We start from the raw sequence: 22,812 nt of genomic DNA, 5'->3' as shown, positions 1-22,812 counted from the left end.
AATATCGTGTATTTCCATGAAAACCGTGTTGCAAATCATTCCACGTTATCATTTGGTTATATATCAAGTGACTTAATGTGTAACCGATAAATTTTGTGGTACAACTGAAATGTTAGTTATTTATCACGGTGTTTGTTGTTCTCACCGGCGGATTTTAAAATGGGAAATGAATCCTAAAATCTAGTGAACAGTTGTTTTCAAACGCAAAAGGTGCAGCGAGAAATGAAGATGAGTTGGAGGTACCAGCTGATCATTAATCATGGATGAAGTACTTATATCTGGATCCGGATTCCATCTATAAACGTAACAACGCTTCCAATCACAGTAGGAAATAGGAATGATTTACTTACCTCTGGCGTATGATGTTGGCCCTGGGCCACCATGGCAGAAAATCAAAGTGATGTCATCATTAAAACACTGACCATTTCTTAAAAAAAATATGTCACTAAAGTCCCAGTTTAGTACAAAAGAGATTTATTACATTTTTTAAATATACAAATGTACAGTATATTTCATTTACATTGATTTCAGTATCATCATATCAACAAATGATTCGTGTTTACCAAAGCTGGCAAGCAAGACAACGTCTCTTGCTCTAAGATTGCTTGTAGATTTGGCGTATAGTCCGTATTCTTGCACTTTTATAATTTCTGCGAACACAAAGTGCGGTGAACGCAGGGCAGTCCACATGATATGAAATAAAATAGCAATAGCTTTTAAAATAAGGAGTTGCGTTTGTACTTATCGAAGTCTTAGAGCGTTTTCCCTCTCCATACAGGTAATTAGATATGATACGAGGGAAACTTTAAATTATTTATAAACGAGAGTAACAAGAAAGATTGGAAATAATGCTTGTATAAAGACAGGTTATCGAGAGTGGGATTTTGTAATTAGTAGTGAGCAAGAAAGCTACTTTGAAGTCGAAGTTGTTAAATTGATAATGAAATGAATCTCTTTTCAGAAAAGAACGAAACATTTTTAGCAACAAGGAAGTGCTCCAACCAGGCACTCTTCAATTGCACAGTCTTCGAGCACATATCTCGTGATATCTAAAGACACCAAGCATTCTTTGACTAGCAATCCTAAGGGACAGGAAATGGCAGGCGAATGCTGTTTTTGTTTGAAAATTTAATCTTTCACTCTGTAGCGAAGTGTAGACCATTATCTGCGTTTACTGCAAACTTAAATTGATTACGTCAGAGGATCTATAACTTGTTCTTGTTCTGAATTTTTTGCAGCGTACATTCGTCGCCAGGGTGAAAGAACCATCCTGAAACCAATCATCGCGGTCTGGCTAACACATACTCCACGAGGGCACAGTTTTCAAGAGGGTAGGAGAGATTCTGTGCAATTTGGTAATTCGGTAAATGTTACTGGTACTGAATCCTTGAAACATTTCATGAGGCGTGCCTGAGTTGTTCAGTGATTAAGAACCTTGTCGGCCAATGGTAAAGTTTACGATTCGAAACCCCGACGCAGCTCACGGTTTTCCCATCTCGTAAAGTTTCATTACAGCATGAACACTCTCTCACTCTCACTCTCACTCTCTCTCTCTCTCTCTCTCTCTCTCTCTCTCTCACACACACACACACACACACACACTCCTGCAGGGTGAAAGATTCATTGTGGAGCAACGCAGTGGTAAAGATATGAAATGAAGAGGAAGTAACGTGTATTCTAGCAACGCTCATTGAGTTTCTGAGAAAATATTTTGACAGTGTGGTGATATTCGAATGGTAATACAGCAAGAAAGTGAGAGAGTGGAGACATTGGGTCCGTCGATGGAATGGAAGGTGGTGAGATGAGTTAATTGTAAGTATGGAAGTGGACCATGAAGAGAAGGTAATCCGTGCATTTGATATCTGGTAATACAGAAGGAAGCTGAAAATAGCCGGTCTGGTAAGTTAGTTGCTGTAGACCATGGAATTAGCTACAGGGAGCTCAACGCGGATGCACACCATCGTATACCCTCATTGGTTGGTGGAAAGGAACGCGCCAAGACAAAACAACTTGGACGTCCATGAAAGAGGTTGCTCGACGAGACTAAAGAAGGCGTTGAAGGGAAAGTAAAGACAATAAGATGCCGTGGTGAGAAAGGAAAGCTAGCAATAGTAGGAGGTGGAGGCAAATTGCTTAGGTAACATCCTACCTGGGCAGCTGAAAGCAGCCCCGATGATTATGACGATGATGAAGATGATGTGATTATGATGATGATGAGGTAATAAATGTGGCGATTCTGTGCAAAATCGACGAGGATAGGACTATATGGAAAAAAATGTAACTAGAACGAGAATCTTAGGGCATGGAATAATTTGCATGTTAGTAGAGCGGACAACAGAGGGAAAACTTATAGGGAGAGACAGAGATTCGAATATATACAAGAAATAATTCAGTATATTAGTTGTAACTGCTACTAAGTGACGAAGAGTCTGTCAAAGAAGGAGGAGGTGTAGAGAATTGCACGAAACCAGTCACAAGACTGATATCAAAGTCATTATACGAAGGGTATTCATGAAGTTACGTAATTAAATATTTGCTTGTTTGCAGGTACGCTCCCCACCACTGTAGTCTATCACCCCAGAGCAGGCTAAACCAAATGGCGCAGACCATTGATTCAGTGGAGTATCGCGTGGTAATTCGTTTTCGACAGCAGCAGAAATGTTTCAGTGTCTTAGGCCAATCCAGACACCTACGGAAATCTTGACGCAATTTTTCTGTTGCAGTGTTATTTCGCTTCAAATGCCGTAAACGAACTATCGCACGATTCTCCACTATATCAATGTGCTGCGCCGTTATGTTTTGCTTATACTATGCGTCCTGCGGTACTGTGGCGCCGAGATTACGATGTATCAGGATAACACACGCGTAGCTGCAAACAAAGAATAATTAATTGCCTAACTTTACCTTCCGAAGTGATGACTAAACCTTTATGATAATTAGTCATGTTATGGCGTGTGATACTGTGTAATATGGTTGAACAACAACCGTTAGAAATACTGGTGATAAACAGAGAAAAACAATGAGAAGTTGTGGTATTCTACAGGATGTTTCAGAATTCATTTTACACACTTCTAGAGGTTGTAGAGGGGACTTAATAGTTCAAGTTTCACATGGGAACCCACGTCCGGAAACGTTACCCAACGACGCTACAGAGTGTCAAAGTTAAACGCGCAAGTGCCTGTAAATGTATGCCTGCACAGAATGATTCTGTGATGATCTTACAAACTTTCTAGGACGAAGGAGAAGGAAAAATGTATCACTTTGATGTGAGGGTCCCTGTACAGGAAACGAACGCGTCGAAAGTTATAGGGGAAAACCTTTTTGATACCTCTGTCAATGTAATACATGTACTTGTACTATTGTTGCGAAGATTGTAGGGTAGGCCACCTTCCTTGGTAGTAGTAGGGACCAAAAGAAGAAAAACCTCCAGTGGACATGAGGTCAAAAATGCATTCCGTCAGAGTTATGAGCACTTGTTCAAAATAGGAGAGGTATTTCACAGTCGCGAAGATGAACAAGTTCTCATAGGTTCTCAGATATAAATTTCAATGACCACGTTTACTGAATATTTCTTCCTTGTTTTGGTCCATGCTACTACCTTTGAAAGTGGTCTAGTCTATAATCTTAACAACAACAGTAACTGTACATGTGTTTCCAATCCCAGAGGTATCAGAATGATTTTCCCTTATATCTTACGACCCTTACCTCAGACTGACACATTTATCCTTCTCCATCACCCTAAAAAGTTGGTTACGTCATCAACGAATCACTATGTACGTACACACATTCACAGGTGCCGGTGTCTATAGTTTTGACGTTTCCGGACATGAGTTCCTAGGTAAAACTTGATCTACTAAGTTCCCTCTAGAACCCCTAGAAGTGTGTAGTATGAATTGTGAAACACCCTGTGTAAATGGTGGGATGATTCATTACAATAGAAATGCGTGCAGATAGATCGCATCTGCAATGTAGCTACGGTGAAGGGGTTGTATGGATCGCTGTCTGAGGCAGAGTGTCTTGCAGTGAGAGCGGCTGCTTGGAGGGGGGTGTTCAGTAGAGCCACTCGAACTTGTATCCGAGCAGCGGCGCGTTGCGCTCGTCCTCCTCGGTGTGGGCCTGGTCGGGCCGCAGGTCGACCAGCGTGATGTTGGGCTGGTAGCCGAACTCGTTGGCCAGGTACTTTACGTTGCGGCCGACGCCGTCGCGGCCGTCCGCAAAGTAGCCGCCAACCTTGTTGCCGCTGCGGTAGCCCTCCTCGTTGTGGCCGTGGTACGGCAGCGTGTAGTTGAACCTGCAGCACGTAAGCACACCCGTACAGCGCAGTGACACGTCACAACTTCACACATGCTGCAAGTTATTTGAGACAAAAAAATGATACACTACAAGCCATTAAAATTGCTACACCACGAAGATTACGTGTTACAGACGCGAAATTTAACCGACAGGAAGAGGATGCTGCGATATGCAAATTATTACCTTTTCAGAGCATTCACACAAGGTTGGCGCCGGTGGGGACACCTACAACGTGCTGACATGAGGAAAGTTTCCAACCGATTTCTCATACACAAACAGCAGTTGACCGGCGTTGCCTGGTGAAACGTTGTTGTGATGCCTCGTGTCAGGAGGAGAATTGCGGACCATCACGTTTCCGACTTTGATAAAGGTCGAATTGTAGCCTATCGTCATTGCGGTTTATCGTATGGCAACATTGCTGCTCGTAATGGTCGACATCCAATGACTGTTAGCAGAATATGGAATCGGTGGGTTCAGGAGGGTAATACGGAACGCCGTGACGGATCCCAACGGCCTCGTATCGCTAGCAGTCGAGATGACAGGCATCATATCCGCATGGCTGTAACGGATCGTGCAGCCACGTCTCGATCCCTGAGTCAACAGATGGGGACTTTTGCAAGACAACAACCATTTGCACGAACAGCTCGACGACGTTTGCAGCAGCATGGACTATCAGCTCGGAGACCATGGCTGCCGTTACCCTTGACGCCGCATCACAGACAGGAGCGCCTGCGATGGTGTACTCAACGACGAACCTGGGTGCACGAATGGCAAAACGTCCTTTTTTCGGATGAATGAAGGTTCTGTTTACAGGATCATGATGGTCACATCAGTGTTTGGTGACATCGCGGTGAACGCCCATCGGAAGCGTGTATTCGTCATCGCCATACTGGCGTATCATCCGGCGTGATGGTATGGGGTGCCATTGGTTACACGTCTCGGTCACCTCTTGTACGCACTGACGGCACTTTGAACAGTGGACGTTACATTTCAGATGTATTACAACCCGTGGCTCTACCCTACATTTCAGCAGGATACGAGCGCATGTTGCAGGTCCTGTACGGGCCTTTCTGGATACGGAAAATGTTCGACTGCTGCCCTGGCCAGCACTTCTCCAGATCTCTCATCAATTGAAAACGTCTGGCCAATGGTGGCGGAGCAACTGGCTCGTCACAATACCCAGTCACTACTCTTGAGGAACTGTAGTATCGTGTTGAAGCTGCATGGACAGCTGTACCTGTACACGCCATCCAAGCTCTGTTTGACTCAATGCCCAGGCGTATCAAGGCCGTTATTACGGCCAGAGGTGGTTGTCCAGGGTATGATTTCTCAGGATCTATGCATCCAAATTGCGTGAAAATGTAATCACATGTCAGTTCTAGTACAATATATTCGTCCAATGAATACACGTTTTCTTCTTGGTGTAGCAGTTTTAATGGCCAGTAGTGTATTTAAGAAAAAATCCATGTTCTTTCATGAATGAATTTTCACTTTGCGCCGGAATTATCGCTGATTTGAACGTTCCCAGGAGATTAATATTCAGAAGGAACCTTTTCTTACACGGTTACATGGTCAACTGACTGACCTCTCCAGCCAGCCCTAACGCTGATCCGGCAAAATGTTTTAATCGGGCGGGGTATATGCAAGTGCGAATTTGTACAGGAGATAGTACGAGAGAGCCGGACATACAGGTCAGCACGGGCATGAGGGACATTTGAATTTTCTAGTCCATACAGTGCTGCAATCACATGGTATCTGCATGAAACCCCTCAGTTAAGCATAGTCATTTAAAGGAACTGGGATACCACTTTGTCTCGTAGTTACGATTTATGTGGTTTTGAAACCTCACTTTGTGTAAAAATTGTAGGATTCCGTGTTTTGGTCCTTGATGAGGCGATCGGGTCCGACCTGTCACCACATCATCCCTGCCACTGGCGTAACTGGACGTGATATGGAGAGGCATTTGGTCAACACAGCACTCTCCTGGTCGTTGCCGGGTTTCTTGATCTTGGAACCGCTAGTAAGCGGTCGAGTAGCTCTTCAGTTGGTCTCACGAGGCTAGGTGAACCGCTTACCAACCCCCCCCCCCCCCCACCACCACCAAATAAACTTCCCTGAAAATACCGGGAATCGGATCTTCTGCATCGCCATCAGCCGTGTTGACCACTCAGCAACAGCGGCGGTCTTTACATTATGTAATTATTACAAATTTACATTAGTTAGCTTTTGAGAGTAGTTAATGATCGAAAAAGTTTATCGCCAACTAACAACAACTTCTGTGGGCCGGAGTCTAGGCAGACAAAACGGCCAGCCAATGTCCAATATACTCGCCCTGAACAAATTCTTTCTTCTAACGTTTTTTGGTGTCACTTATGGGAACTTCTTATCATCAGATTCGACAGCAAATGAACGACACCAACGACGTTCTGGTATACAACCTAACGTCACAATGAGGGGATGAAAAGACAGAAAAGGTATATGAGGATATTTAACGTGTAACTCAGTCTGTAAGAGGCGATGAAAATCTAATAGTCATGGAAGATTGGAACGCGATTGTAGCTGAAGGAACAGAATAAAGTGTGCCCTGAGAATATGGACTTATCAGTAAGAATGAGAAAGGAAAAAGACTATTTGAGTTCTGCAAAAAAAAAAATTAGCTAGTAATAGCGAATACTGTGTTCAAGAATCATAAGAGCAAGAGATATACTTGGTAAAGACCGGGAGACACGAGTAGCTTCCAGCTGAATTACATCATGAATAGGCAGAGAGTCCGAAAACATATTAAATTTTAAGGGATATCCAGGCGCAAATATACATCATATCACAATTTAAGTATGATGAAAAGTAGACTGAAGTTCAAGAGAATCGACCAAAGAAATGGAGACGAAAGGAAGTGGGATAGTGAAGTACTGTACAGTGACGATATGTGTTTTAAGATCGCTAAGCACACCGATACTGTCATTAGGAAATCCAGAGTAGGCAGTTCAATGGACGACGAGTGGCATCTCCAAAGAGGGCAGTAACAGATGCAGGGCAGACAAACGTAGATACAACGAACGTAACTACGAAGAAACCTCGGGCAACAGATAAAATACTTCCAATGATCGCCGAAGGAAGCAAGTACAAAAATGCCCAGCGACATACCGGAAAATATCAATATAAATTCTTTAGAAATGAAATAAATAGCTAGTGCAGGGCAGCCAGGCCGAAATGGCTGCAGGAAAGATGAGAAGAAATCGAAAAAGAAAATCGTCGGGAGAATTGACTCAGCGTACAGAAAAGTCAAAACAACTTTCGGTAAATTAGAAGCAAGGGTTGTTAACAGCAAAACTGCTGTGAGAATTCTACTGTTAAACGCAAAAGAGACAGCGGACAAGTGGCAAGATTACATTGGAGGCCTCTATGAGGAAGGGTAACTTGTCTGATGACGAAAGAAGAGAGGAAATTTGAGTCGATATACACTCCTGGAAATTGAAATAAGAACACCGTGAATTCATTGTCCCAGGAAGGGGAAACTTTATTGACACATTCCTGGGGTCAGATACATCACATGATCACACTGACTGAACCACAGGCACATAGACACAGGCAACAGAGCATGCACAATGTCGGCACTAGTACAGTGTATATCCACCTTTCGCAGCAATGCAGGCTGCTATTCTCCCATGGAGACGATCGTAGAGATGCTGGATGTAGTCCTGTGGAACGGCTTGCCATGCCATTTCCACCTGGCGCCTCAGTTGGACCAGCGTTCGTGCTGGACGTGCAGACCGCGTGAGACGACGCTTCATCCAGTCCCAAAAATTCTCAATGGGGGACAGATCCGGAGATCTTGCTGGCCAGGGTAGTTGACGTACACCTTCTAGAGCACGTTGGGTGGCACGGGATACATGCGGACGTGCATTGTCCTGTTGGAACAGCAAGTTTCCTTGCCGGTCTAGGAATGGTAGAACGATGGGTTCGATGACGGTTAGGATGTACCGTGCACTATTCAGTGTCCCCTCGACGATCACCAGTGGTGTACGGCCAGTGTAGGAGATCGCTCCCCACACCATGATGCCGGGTGTTGGCCCTGTGTGCCTCGGTCGTATGCAGTCCTGATTGTGGCGCTCACCTGCACGGCGCCAAACACGCATACGACCATCATTGGCACCAAGGCAGAAGCGACTCTCATCGCTGAAGACGACACGTCTCCATTCGTCCCTCCATTCACGCCTGTCGCGACACCACTGGAGGCGGGCTGCACGATGTTGGGGCGTGAGCGGAAGACGGCCTAACGGTGTGCGGGACCGTAGCCCAGCTTCATGGAGACGGTTGCGAATGGTCCTCGCCGATACCACAGGAGCAACAGTGTCCCTAATTTGCTGAGAAGTGGCGGTGAGGTCCCCTACGGCACTGCGTAGGATCCTACGGTCTTGGCGTGCATCCGTGCGTCGCTGCGGTCCGGTCCCAGGTCGACGGGCACGTGCACCTTCCGCCGACCACTGGCGACAACATCGATGTACTGTGGAGACCTCACGCCCCACGTGTTGAGCAATTCGGCGGTACGTCCACCCAGCCTCCCGCATGCCCACTATACGCCCTCGCTCAAAGTCCGCCAACTGCACATACGGTTCACGTCCACGCTGTCGCGGCATGCTACCAGTGTTAAAGACTGCGATGGAGCTCCGTATGCCACGGCAAACTGGCTGACACTGACGGCGGCGGTGCACAAATGCTGCGCAGCTAGCGCCATTCGACGGCCAACACCTCGGTTCCTGGTGTGTCCGCTGTGCCGTGCGTGTGATCATTGCTTGTACAGCCCTCTCGCAGTGTCCGGAGCAAGTATGGTGGGTCTGACACACCGGTGTCAATGTGTTCTTTTTTCCATTTCCAGGAGTGTAGATGACAGAAGTGATTCAGTGTCAGTCAGAACTTAAAAGAGCTCTAGAAGACTTCAGATAAAATCAGGTAGAAGATATAGATAACATTATATCGGAATGCCTAGCATCACTGGTGGAAGTGAAAAGCATACTACTATTTAAGATGGTGTGTAGAATCTATGAACCTGGTCATTTACCATCAGACTTTCGAAAAAATATAATTCACATAATTCGGAAGATAGAAATGGCACGTAAGAGCAAAACTGATGCACAATCAGCTTAACTACACATGCATCCAAGGTACTGACGAAGGTAATATACAGAAGAATGGTAAAGGAAATTGGGGGTCTGTTAGACGATGACCAGTTTGACTTGAGGAAAGTGTAGACAATAAAGAGGCAGTCCTGACGTCTGGATTGATAAGGAAAGCGGGAATGAAGAAAAACCAAGACACACTCATGGGATTCGTAGACCTATAAAAGCGTTCGATAGTGTAAATTGGCGCAAGATGTTCGGAATTCTCACGACAATGGGAGTAAGCTACAGGGAAAGACCGGTAATATACTGTACATTGTGTACAAGAACCAAGATGGAACAATAAGACTGGAGGACCAAGAACGAAGTGTTCCTGTGAAAAAGGATGTGAAACAAGTATGTAGTCTTTCGCTCTTTCTTTTCTATCTGTGCATCGAAGAATCAATAACGGATCTGCGGTGAAAGTGAAGAAGAATTACACGATCTGTTGAATGGAATGAACGGTGTAATGAGTACAAAATATGGATTGAGAGTAAACCGAGAAATTTTATATCAGGATTGCTGACCCGAAGGTGATGAAGTTAAGGAATTCTGCTACCTTGAAAGCAAAATTACTCATTTCGGACGAAACAAGGAGGACACAAAGAGCAGACAAGCAGAAGCAAAGAGGGCGTTCCTGGCCAACTGAAGTCCGATGGTATTAAAAAGAAACTCAATTTGAGAACCAAATTTCTGAGAATATATGTTTGGAGCACAGTATTGCATGGTAGTGAATCATGGACAGTGGAAAAACCGGAGAAGAAGAGGATCGAAGCGTTTGAGTAGTGGCGCTACAGAAGAATGTTGAAAATTAGGTGGGCGGAAAAGATAAGAATGAGTTCATCGCAGAATCGGCGAAAAAGGACCATATAGAAAACGCTGTCAAAGAAAGGGGACAGGATGATAGCACATATGTTAGCGACATCAGGGAGTGACCTCTACGTACTAGACGGAGCTGCAGAAGGTAAAAACTGTAGAGGAGACAGAGATTTGAATATATCCAACAAGTAGTGGAGGACATGGGGTGTATGTGCTATTCTGAGATGGATAGTCATAATAAATGATGGTAATATTTGTGATTAATAATAAACGTAATATTTAAGCAGTGTAATTCATAACAATCCGTATCAATTACCGAAAAAATGATTTATTTTTTGCAAACATCTCTAGTATACACACACAAGCGCAAAGGATCGTGCCAGTCGTGCGATCCAAATGACACACAGAGAACAACACAGAACTGATCAAATACATATCGAATGCTGATATAAGTTGAAGAAGAGATGTTTTTTTTTACTAAAAATCGACCTGGAGCACAACACGAAGGTATTTGGAGGGCGTCAGTCCATTTTTAACTCAAACAAGAAAAGGAAATTGATGCGACCCTAGAGTCGTAACTCCTGCCAGATAGACTTCCCTTCTGCAACGGACGGTGAACGGGTCAGCATACACGGTCAGGCGAAACCAGAACGTTAGTAAATTTTAGCGGACGTCTGCAGAGGTTACTATCAGCACGGAACTATGTTTCACTCATTACATGAAACAAATAGTGCGAAGCTGTGATATCACTGCACACCAATCTATAAGTAGCACCCCGTTGTTTAAACGGCAGAGTTTCTACGTGTGTTCCTGCAGGATTTCTTGGATCATCGCGGCTCATCCTGACCAGTCCGAAGACAATCCACTGCTGCTCAAGATTGTCTACGCCGGATAGGCTGCATTGTGTACTAAATGGAGTCAGACTCAAAGCTGGACTGTCACAGGCTAGGAATGTTGTACAACGATCTATTGAAGTTGAGTATTTTTATGTCATTGAATAAATGTAGCCCACCTTCGAAAAAAAAAAAAGTAGTCATTTCAATATTTGTGCATATGGGTATGGGTGCCTGATGTTTGGTGGGAGTCTCACCCCCCGTGTTTAGTGCGTGTTGCCAATATATATGTCTGGCGACGAAGAACAGTTACAAGAGAAGTTTTCGGCTATTTACTGTTGCTGGAGACAACATGCTTCGGCCTGACAGATAAAGATCAACAATGGGGGCAGGATTTTAACTGCTCTAGAGGAATAACCATCCTCATAATTTGACCAAGGAGACCAAAATGTCTGGAAAGTGGAGGGTTTGTGGTATCTGTAAAAGGTTTCCAATATTGGGGTTGAGGTAACGCGTCCAGTATGTACAATGTAGGCCCATCAACAGTGAGCGGTTATTGGTGAGGAGGAAAATGTCTATTTTGCAAAAACTGTGTCTAAAAGTGTTTTAATCATTTTATTATTTCTCGACAGTAATGTCGAATTTTTCTAGGAAAACATTAATTCAAAAATGGTTCAAAGGGCTCTGAGCACTATGGGACTTAACATCTATGGTCATCAGTCCCCTAGAACTTAGAACTACTTAAACCTAACTAACCTAAGGACAGCACACAACACCCAGCCATCACGAGGCAGAGAAAATCCCTGACCCCGTCGGGAATCGAACCCGGGAACCCGGGCGTGGGAAGCGAGAACGCTACCGCACGACCACGAGATGCGGGCTGAAAAAATTAATTCTAATATATAATTAATGTTTTGCTCTCAACACGTAATTTACACTGCAGACAAAGCCAGGTTTCTTTTTCGAAAGTAAAACTAGTTTCGTCAATTTATTTAGCTCTTTTGTGCTATTTAGCCACTATGCCAGAAACGGTGGCACAATGGGCGCTTCAGTATTTTTTGGATCATTTATTCAAAGTCTACATCTCGACATATAGTCCGTAAGCCCTTATGGGGTGTACGGTGAAGTTTACATTGTATCACCTATCTTCCTTTACTCGGAAATAGAGAGGGAAAAACGACTGTCTGTACTTGTAAACCCTAATTTTTCTTATCTTATCTTCGTAGTAGTTACGTAAAATGTACGTTGGCTGTCGTAAAATTGTTTTACAGTCAGCTTAAAATGTTGGTTTGATTATTTAGGTACATTACTTATCCAGCGAGAATGCAAAAAAAAAAAAAAAAAAAAAAATCGTTAGGTACGATAGTCTGACTGTACACTGTGTGATTTGATATTTCTAGTTCAATTACAAGTTCACTAAAAATATGTCGAAACCTATGTGGCCGTTAAGCCCGCCCTTCCTCTACCAAACTCTGCAAGCAATTATTGTAATTACAATGCAATGAATACCCATAGCTGCATACAGGCGTTGATATAAATCAACGGGGACAGTTGAAAATGTGTGCCCCAACGAGGACTCGAACCCGGGATCTCCTGCTTACATGGCAGACGCTCTAGCCATCTCAGCCACCGAGAACACATAGTATAGTGCGACTGCAGGGACTTATCTCTGGCACGCTTCCCGTGAGACCCACATTCCCAACTTATTGTCCTGCACTATATTCACAGTGCCCCTGCCCATTATACTCATTACTCGGACATGTCCGAAAGAACAGATACCATCTTCATACATATATAGTTAAGGCTGACCGGCCATTTGATCTTCTTCTGTGCTGATGCACAAACAGTGCCCGAACTCTTACGGGAATCGGCAAAAAGCCTTTTACAGAATAGGAGCACCTCTCAAGGAAACCTCTCAACTTGAATTTGAATACTTCACGTTTATCATTCAATTTTTTTCGTTCTTCTGGAAGCCTATTGAAAATGAAACCGGCCCAATAGTGCACACCTTTCGGTACAATGCTTACGGAAATTTTATCCAAGTGCATATTGTTTTGCCGTCTAGTCTTCAGTGAATGAATGCTATAGTTTCTCTTGAATGAGTCAATATTATCAACAACAAATCCCATGATGGAAAATATGTAGAGGAATGGCAGGGATAGGTTTTAGAGACACTTGAATGACAGCCTACACGGAGCTCGCTAACAGACACGGCTGCTCGATCTGACCGTCTATTGCTGGCTTAGACTATTCTTGGAGAGTGCACGCACTTGTTCCCAAATATAACACCATACGAGATAGTAGAGTGAAATTGGGCAAAGTAGACAAACCGTCGTGTTTCAGTGTAAGAGCCTGTGGAAAACATGGTTAAAGTGAAGACAGCACCATTCAGTTCCTGCACAAGGTCTTGCACCTGATGATTCCATGAAAGCCTTCCATCTACCCCATTTTAAAGAATTTAAAATGTCCGACTTCACCGACTATCTGATCACAATACGACAGTGAAATTTTAGGTTTACGTGAGTTTCGCATCGGAAACTGTATGCATCGCGTTTTGTTACTATTTTGCAGTAATCTGTTCCTTGAAGTTCAGTGCTGATATTACTGGCTACCCCGCTACCTGCGTCATTTATAGCACATTCAAAGTCTTCCACAATCAAATTTGCGTCATCTGCAAAGAGAAAAAAATTGACGCATCTATCCCATTTATCGGCAGGCCGTTGGGATCAAGAATTGCAGTGGATTTAGTTCCGAACCCTGTGGCGCCATTCACTTCAAATGACTCCACTCAGATTCAAACCTCTTTCCTGTTTATTAATACTGAAGGACAACACTGCTTCCTACTTTCCAGATATGAAGTAAGCCGTTGATATATTTTTTCCTAATCCCATAATGAAAAAGTACTGCACAGTCCAGACAATCAACTGCTCTTGTTAAATCAAAGAAAATACGTACTGTCTTAATCTATCGTTATCCCTGAAAGTGCCTCACACACAAAAGAATAAGTTGCGTTTTCTGTGGATACTCGTTTGCTGCAGCCAAACTGTGTGTCCGACAGAAAATTATGTATACCGAGATGTGTTATTACTCTCCTATACAGTGCTTTCTCAAAAACTTTTGAAAACACTGGAAACAAAGAATTTGGGCTGTAATTGTCTACAGTATCTCTTTCGCTCTGTTGTAAAATGGTTTCGATAACTAGTATTTCAACACATCAAGAAAATGGCAAATCACATTCACACTACACGCGAGACTGGATTCAAAACCAACGTACTGTGCACGGATCATAATCCCGCTTGAAATTTCTTCATACTTATGAGAGACTTTTCTCTTTCATCAGGTAACTATTGATTCGGTGCCATCTTCGTTTGTTTGCTGTAGCTGCATGTGATGTAATTATCTCGTGACGGGGAGGGGGGGGGGGCGTAGATTTCAAGAATTTAGAATATTTACCAGTACCAATAAAAATTTTATTTAACTTCGCGACTACTGATCAATGCATATTTTGTATAACTCTGATGAATCACAAACATTTTCATTCTCACATAAGAGACGTATAAAAGGCTGAACACCGGTAATCTGTCTGATACCTTTTTTCTCAATTGATAACATAGATTTAACTTTATTCTTAGAGATCTCTATTCTCTTCGAGTAGTCCATTGGTTTGACTTCTCTGATCACACAGTATTGTCTACGGCAGAATCCTATTACCAGGCTCTGAATTCACTTCGTAAACCTCTCTTCCAGACTTGAGATATTCAGAGTTAATAGCGTTTACATGAAGATGTCATAGTACAAATAGGTCTATTTCTTAACTCTCGTATACCGACAATTTGTAACGTGCAGTACGTGGTCAAAAATATGAAAAGACCAAAAACGATACACATCATCCTGCCTAATACGGTAAAAGAGAAACGGTGGCATTAGAAACTAAACGATGATGGAGAGGAATAGCAATCACGCACGTTACTCTCAAAAAGTAGACCACGAACGGTCAATAATATCGAAATATGGTGACTTTGGTGGCCAGGGAAGATGCGATAATTCATCGTGGTGCTCACAAAACCAGGGCACGGGCGCTGTGTGAACAGCGTCTTAGAACACAGAATCATCCTTGGAAAAAACACTGTAGCACAGGATAGACCTGATTAGTCAAAATGATCATATAACACATGGCAGTAACGTTAACTTGTAGTCATGGAGCCGTTAGAGTACCACGTTATGGCTACCGAAATCGAAGCCGAACCCTAACATCTTTCACTTTTGGGGCGTAAATAATGTAAAACAAGACTCATATGAGCAAATCACTTCCTTCAATTGCTCCATAGTCTAGGCTTTATGGCTTCGGCACCACGTTCTCCTGTTACTATCATTTGTATCACTGATAAGTGGTTTTGGAATTCCAGCTAACGCTGTTATTCCCTGATTATGGAGGTTACTTGGTGTTGTTTTGGTGCTGATAGCGTTCACGAGTGCAACACTAGGTTTCCTGAGACTTTTGCAGATGTCGTATTATTTTTCATCCTCTTGAACGAACGTCCTTCAAGGTCACTCAACAGACACTTTCGTCCCCATTGAGAGTTAGTGGCTCTTGTTTTTCCTCGTTTTCGATGCAGTGCCTCGTGAAACACCAAACACTTCGGCTACTTTGTTTACAAAATCACCCACCATACGAGCACCATCAATTTTTCCAAGTGACATAACTACGACATAATCCACTCACCACTACACTGAGCACTGTTCTAACCATGACTGACACTTACAACGTATTGAGGACATTGTACAATTGCCGTTAGTGGTCAAATACAACAGTGCAACAAGCAAGATGGGCTAGCAACTGCATTCATTTTCAAGTATTAATTTCTCGCGTTGTTTCTACATTTTTGACCATCTCCTATGTTTTACAGGGTATGCACTTTTATTAATTCGTACCTTATGAGGGATAAGTTTCCATTTTTATAGGCTAAAGGAAACATTTTATATTTTTATTGCAAGTTGACGGTATAAAACACATCAAAATTTGTTTATCTTCTTTCGATAGTTAAACAAAATTTGTTATTGTGAGTGATTGTTTCCAACTGCCACCAACTATCACGCAAGTTAATTGATTGGTAGAAGTTTCTTTAAAGAATTCGAGCAGCGAGGTGCTGTCCACCATTAACTAACAACCTTCATATCTCATCCATAATACCGATAAAGGCCATTACACTACTGGTCATTAAAATTGCTACACCACGAAGATGACGTGCTACAGACGCAAAATTTAACCGACAGGAAGAAGATGCTGTGATATGCAAATGATTAGCTTTTCATAGCATTCACACAAGGTTGGAGCCGGTGGCGACACCTACAACGTGCTGACATGAGGAAAGTTTCCAACCGATTTCTCATACAAAGCAGCAGTTGACAGGCGTTGCCCGGTCAAACGTTGTTGTGATGCCTCGTGTAAGGAGAAGAAACGCGGACCATCACATTTCCGAATTAGATAAAGGTCGGATTGTAGCCTATCACGATTGCGGTTTATCGTATGCGACATTGCTGCTCGCGTTGGTCGAGATCCAGTGACTGTTAGCAGAATATGGAATCGGTGTGTTCAGGAGGGTAATACGGAACGCCGTGCTGGATCCCAACGGCCTCGTATCACTAGCAGTCGAGATGACAGGCATCATATCCGCATGGATGTAACCGATCGTGCAGGCACGTCTCGATCCCTGAGTCAACAGATGGGGACGTTTGCAAGACAACCATCTGCACGAACAGTTCGACGACGTTTGCAGCAGCATGGACTATCAGCTCGGAGACCATGGCTGTGATTACCCTTGTCACTGCATCACGGACAGGAGCGCCTGAGACGGTGTACTCAACGACGAACCTGGGTGCACGAATGGCGAAACATCATTTTTTCAGATGAATGAAGGTTCTGTTTACAGGATCATGATGGTCTCATCCGTGTTTGGCGACATCGCTGTGAACGCACATTGGAAGCGTGTATTCGCCATCGCCATACTGGCATATCACCCGGCGTGATGGTATGGGGTGCCATTGGTTACACGTCTCGGTCACCTCTTGTTCGCATTGACGGCACTTTGAACAGTGGACGTTACATTTCTGATGTGTTACGACTTGTGACTCTACCCTTTATTCGATCCCTGCGGAACCCTACATTTCAGCAGGATAGTGCACGATCGCATGTTGCAGGTCCAGTACGGGCCTTTCTGGATACAGAAAATGTTCGACTGCTGCCCTGGCCAGCACATTCTCCCGATCTCTCACCAACTGAAAATGTCTGGTCAATGGTGGCCGAGCAACTGGCTCGTCACAATACACCAGTCACTACTTTTGATGAACTGTGGTATCGTGATGAAGCTGCATGGGCAGCTTTACATGTACACGTCGTCCAAGCTCTGTTTGACTCAATGCCCAGGCGTATCAAGGCGGCTATTACGGCCAGAGGTGGATGTTCTGGATAGTGATTTCTCAGGATCTGTGCACCCAAATTGCGTGAAAATGTAATCACATGTTAGTTCTAGTATAATATATTTGTCGAATGAATACCCGTTTATCATCTGCATTTCTTCTTGGTGTAGCAATTTTAATGGCCAGTAGTGTAGATTATGTGCAACACCATAGGTATATCTTCATAATGTTGCTACTGTGCAGAGCATGGAATCCCGGTAAGACTGAGGAAGGGACGTATGTGATGACGTAATTTGATTACGTGAGAAATGTAGTAGGGAATATAAAGTGTGCGGCGTCAGGTTGTTTTACGACCAGTCGACGCGACGTGAATGGAGCTGTGTCCGCCTGGCGCTGCTCCAACGAGCTGTTTCTGTCTTCTCCAGGCCGCTAACAGATGCCGAAGCGTCACTCGTCTAAGGTGGAACTGCAGCCCAGTTCCTCAGACATCTATCTACTGTAATACAGGTTCTCCACACTTTTAGGGTAGCTTTTTTTATTTTTAAATCACCGATCGTTAATGCTGGGATGATTCGTTAGTTTCCTTAGTAAGGCTATCAATGTATTTCTCACACTTTTAAGAATCTGGTTTACCACAAGACTAATTTACGAACTGCTGATATAGTTTGTAAGGCAAGTTGGTATTAACAGAGAGCTAGAATTTTAGTGTGCTTAAAAGTTATATCTGTAATTTCTAGACCCGTAATTTCATATGGACTGACTTGTGTCTGACTGCGACTCAAACCTGGAAAGGACGCACAGTCTTAATCTAGCAAGAAGTTTCAAATCAGCGCACACTCCACTACAGAGTGAAAATTCATTCTGGACTGACGCATCGTCGAATGGAAGTGTGCAACATTATAATTAATGTTCAAAGAATAATTTATTACTTCAAGATCTCCACTAATCAGTGTAAAGATTAACAATACATGTTTCGGCACAATAACTGTCATCTTCAGATGTGACAACGACCCACAAACCGTTTCGTCATAATCTGCAGATACTGGTTGCATGAATACAGAACATCGTGAAAACAGTATAAAGTATGTCAATATCGTTTGCATACATTTGCCGTCACCTGGTAAAAGAGAGGTTCTTTCACATCTGACGGCAGTATCGTTGAACAAATATGCAGGGTGACAATTATTGAGCTATATGAAACAACCGCACATTAGTTATAAACTACTGTTGGCACTCACTTTATTCAAAATGTAAACGTCACTACAGATTTTCCGATTTAGGTTATAACATGTTCCATAAGCATGGCATCACTGGCGATGATGTGGCGCAGAGGAATAGCGAAATTCTGCACGACCCGCTGAATGTTGGAACACCGATGCTACCGATGACCTCCTGAATGGCTGTTTTAGGCTCAGCAATGGTTTTGAGGTTATTGCTGTACACGTTGTCTTTAATATAGCCCCACAAAAGGGAGTCGCACATGTTTACATCCGGAGAATATGGCGGCTAATCGAGACTCATGCCAATGTCCTCTGGGTACCCCAGAGATGGAATGCGATCCCCAAAGTGCTCCTCCAGGACATCAAACGCTCTCCTGTTCCGGTGGAGTCGAGCTCCGTCTTTCATGAACCACATCTTGTCGAAAACAGGGTCACGTGAATAGTGGGCATGAAATCATCTTCCGAAACTTTCACGTACCGTTCAGTAGTCACCATGCCATTAAGGAATATCTCACCGGTTATTCGGTTCAAAAATGGTTCAAATGGCTCTGAGCACTATGGGACTCAACATCTTAGGTCATAAGTCCCCTAGAACTTAGAACTTCTTAAACCTAACTAACATAAGGACATCACACACATCCATGCCCGAGGCAGGATTCGAACCTGCAACCGTAGCGGTCGCGCGGTTCCAGACTGTAGTGCCTAGAACCGCTCGGCCACCCCAGCCGGCTGCCAGCATCAGTTTTGTAGTTAACACAGGTCGTAAATTCGCAGTTCCTCCACAAGGCAGCCGTCTTCGCTAACGTTGCCTCACAGTTGCCCAATTTATAACTGTTGGAGTATCGATCTTTTTCTTTCCTTGCTACGTACACTGGTTCTGAGCAGTTCTCATGTTCAGTAAATAAATAAAGTTTCCTTAAACTGAATAATTTATTTAATATCCACCACTCTATCCGTACCGCCTCTTGAACTTGTTTCGCCCCCTACACAGAATTATCCTAACTCTCACCCTAAGTTATGTCGGTGCTTTATTTACTCTTTCCAATCGCTATCTGTGGCTGTGTTGTACCATCAGGATCTGATTTTCTTGCATTACACTGAGAGGCCTCCAAAATCGGAAGAATTTGGTCCAAAAATGAAGCACTGAGCTTCAAAATTATTCACAAACACTTTTGTACACATTGAATAAGCTTCCTCCGATGGTGTTAGGCAAACCAACAACGAAACGTACCAACCGAAAGTAGGCAACAGATTCATAAACCGGTTTCAACAGAAAAAAATAATAATTGATATGTCGCTGATTAGTGAGATTTTCTGGTCGAATAATTTATATTTCACTAACACAGATAAAGCAGAACTTTAAAATGAACAGACCTCCATTTGACTGTATTGTTGTTTATTTAATTACGACACAAGTTTCGGCCTTTTTCAAGTTATTGAGTTTATACGTATGAGTAACATATATAGCAGGAGATCAAGCTCAAAATCTGCAGTATACGTGAATGACAGAAACTTAATCACTTTAAAATGGCATAAAAGGCTCCTTTAGCGATTTGTTTTATGTTGTTTAATATTACCCGGTTCTATATCAACGGTGTTTAATATTTATGTCATTGTCTAGAATATTGGCACTAGAGCATATGTCAACCACTTTTTTTTTTTTAACTATTCCTCTTTTTAACAATATTACTTCTGTTGTGCTCTTGTTTTTATTGCTTTTTATTACTGTAATACCTTTTATACATCATAAACTTATTACAGACTTCAACTATTGTATCCCCCTTTATTTTAACTGTTTCAATTAATTATTGAAAATTAGTGTATGCCGACATTAGCGACATCTAGTGAACTTACAACACAAACATCTTGTGGCTACTGTACGGCAGCTTGTTTTAAACAGTAGTTTTACTGACAACATGACTCGTGCATGTGATGTTATTTATATGTATTTGACGATGCTGGTGCTGATTCCGCAGTTAACATTTGACGATGCCACTATGGCTGCAGTACATTAGGACTTTGTTTTTATGAAACAGTTATGCCTCTTCATATTTAAAGCGCACAAATGTAAATTTTATCAGTACTACTTTTCAATATGCTCTATGTATTGTTCTTAAGCTGTCTACAGTTTGCGAGTGTATTTATATTTTTCCCATTTTTGCCGCAGATCTGATGACGGTAATTAAAGACCGAAATCGGTAATCTGTTAAACAAAAAAGATTGTGACCATAGACGTAAATTAAAGGAAACTTAAGTGTGAATTGCAGAGTAACCATGTAGACATAGATGTAGATGTTAGGCTGTTTGCTCTGGTGGGAGTTACGTACCTGTAGAGCAGGGCATCCATAACGTCCTGCATGGTGACTCCCGGCGGGAGTCCGTCCCTGACGGGCTCTCCAGGCGGAACACCCAGTCCGCCACTTGGGGCTGGGACGCCACCACCGGCAGCTCCAGGGCCGGAGGATGGCCGCCCACCGAACGCGGTCGGGCGCTCGCCGCCTTGCTGCTGAGTGCCCGGAGGCGACGCCTCACCTCCAAATGGGGCACCGGCGGTTCCAAATGGGGCACCAGCGGTTCCAAATGGGGCACCAGCGGTTCCAAATGGGGCACCAGCGGTTCCAAATGGGGCACCAGCGTTCTGCGGCCCTGGCCGAGCGGAAGCTGGGCCTGTCGCCTGCTGGCCAGGAGCGCCGCCAACTCCCGAGGGCGTCTGTGCTGGGACGGCGAATGGCCTCGCTCCGAAAGCCGGCTGCTGCCCCACTGGTTGGGAAGGTCTGCCGGGCTGAGCTGCTGTACCGATAGTTGGCTGCCTTGGCAGGCCAGGGCGCTGCCCTCCGAAGCCGCTCCCACCGTCTCCTCTGTCGACACTCCCAGCGCCTCCAGCACCGCCCCCAAAGCTACCGGCACTGCCACCTGCCACAGGAGCCCTAGTGATGCCGACGCCGCCGCCTACAGCACTACCTGGAGCCCCACCTCCGAAGCTCCCACCAGTACGATCTGCGATGCCACCCCCAATGCGATCTTGGACGCCGCCTCCGGCTCCGCCGCCTTGGCCACCACCGAAGCCACTGGCAGTTCTGTCTCCTGTGCTGAAACCACCGCCGACGCCTCCAGGTTGCCGAAGTGTTCCAACGGATGCGGGACTAGGTCTTCCAGGTGCTCCAGCGGATGGGGGACCTGTTACAAGAAAATAAAGTTCGTGTGTAGGCAGCATTCTGTACAAATGTGGGATTCGTTATAACTTAGCTACTCCCACGTGACAGGAGAGTATGGTGTATCGATGACTAGCCGGCCGGAGTGGCCGAGCGGTTCTAGGCACTTCAGTCTGGAACCACGCGACCGCTGCGATCGCAGGTTCTAATCCTGCCTCGGGCATGGATGTGTGTGATGTCCTTAGGTTAGTTAGGTTTAAGTAGTTCTAAGTTCTAGGGGACTGATGACCCCAGATGTTAAGTCCCATAGTGCTCAGAGCCGTTTGAACCATTTTTTTGAATATATCGATGACTGTAACGACATCCAGAACCACTCAAGATTGTACTCAACAGAGTACTGAATGCCAGTTACAAATTTAGAAAATGTGCGTGAAATCTTATGGGACTTAACTGCTAAGGTCATCAGTCCCTAAGCTTACACACTACTTAACCTAAATTATCCTAAGGACAAAAACACCCATGCCCGAGGGAGGGCTCGAACCTCCGCCGGGACAAGCCGCACAGTCCATGACTGCAGCGGCCTGGACCGCTCGGCTAATCCCGCGCAGTTATATATTACCTGGAAGTAATTCCTTTCTTTCAGGAGGATAGTTCTGCATGGTTCGCAGGGGAGCTTCTGTGAAGTTTGGAAGGTAGGAGACGTGGTACTGGCAGAAGTAAAGCTGTGAGGACGTGGCTTGAGTCATGTTTGGGTAGCTCAGATGGTAGAGCACTTGCCCGCTAAAGGCAAAGGTCCCGAGTTCGAGTCTCGGTCCGGCACAGAGTTTTAATATACCAGGAAGTTTCATATCAGCGCACACTCCGCTGCAGAGTGAAAATATCATACAGGTACCTGGACGGGAACGATTTGTTGACACATAGT

At 44.1% G+C, this 22,812-nt stretch overlaps 1 protein-coding gene across 1 annotated transcript in view; it reads right to left on the bottom strand.

The window, feature by feature from the left end:
• Positions 1 to 526: 526 nt before the first annotated feature.
• The window catches only part of LOC126419426 (protein lethal(3)malignant blood neoplasm 1), a 147,875-nt gene continuing 125,589 nt past the window's right edge, over positions 527 to 22,812 (bottom strand). The window contains exons 5-6 of the mRNA XM_050086614.1: positions 21,066 to 21,915; positions 527 to 4,291 (exon numbers count right to left, since the gene is read on the bottom strand). Of these exons, the coding sequence (XP_049942571.1) occupies positions 4,051 to 4,291; positions 21,066 to 21,915 (1,091 nt within the window). The 3' untranslated portion in view covers positions 527 to 4,050. The remainder of the gene's footprint in view (positions 4,292 to 21,065; positions 21,916 to 22,812) is intronic.

This window comes from Schistocerca serialis, chromosome 9 (assembly GCF_023864345.2).
Source record: "Schistocerca serialis cubense isolate TAMUIC-IGC-003099 chromosome 9, iqSchSeri2.2, whole genome shotgun sequence".
In the NCBI taxonomy this organism is placed as follows: domain Eukaryota; kingdom Metazoa; phylum Arthropoda; class Insecta; order Orthoptera; family Acrididae; genus Schistocerca; species Schistocerca serialis.
The sequence above is the reverse complement of the archived record's forward strand: the minus strand, read 5'-3'. Positions and strand labels throughout refer to the sequence as shown.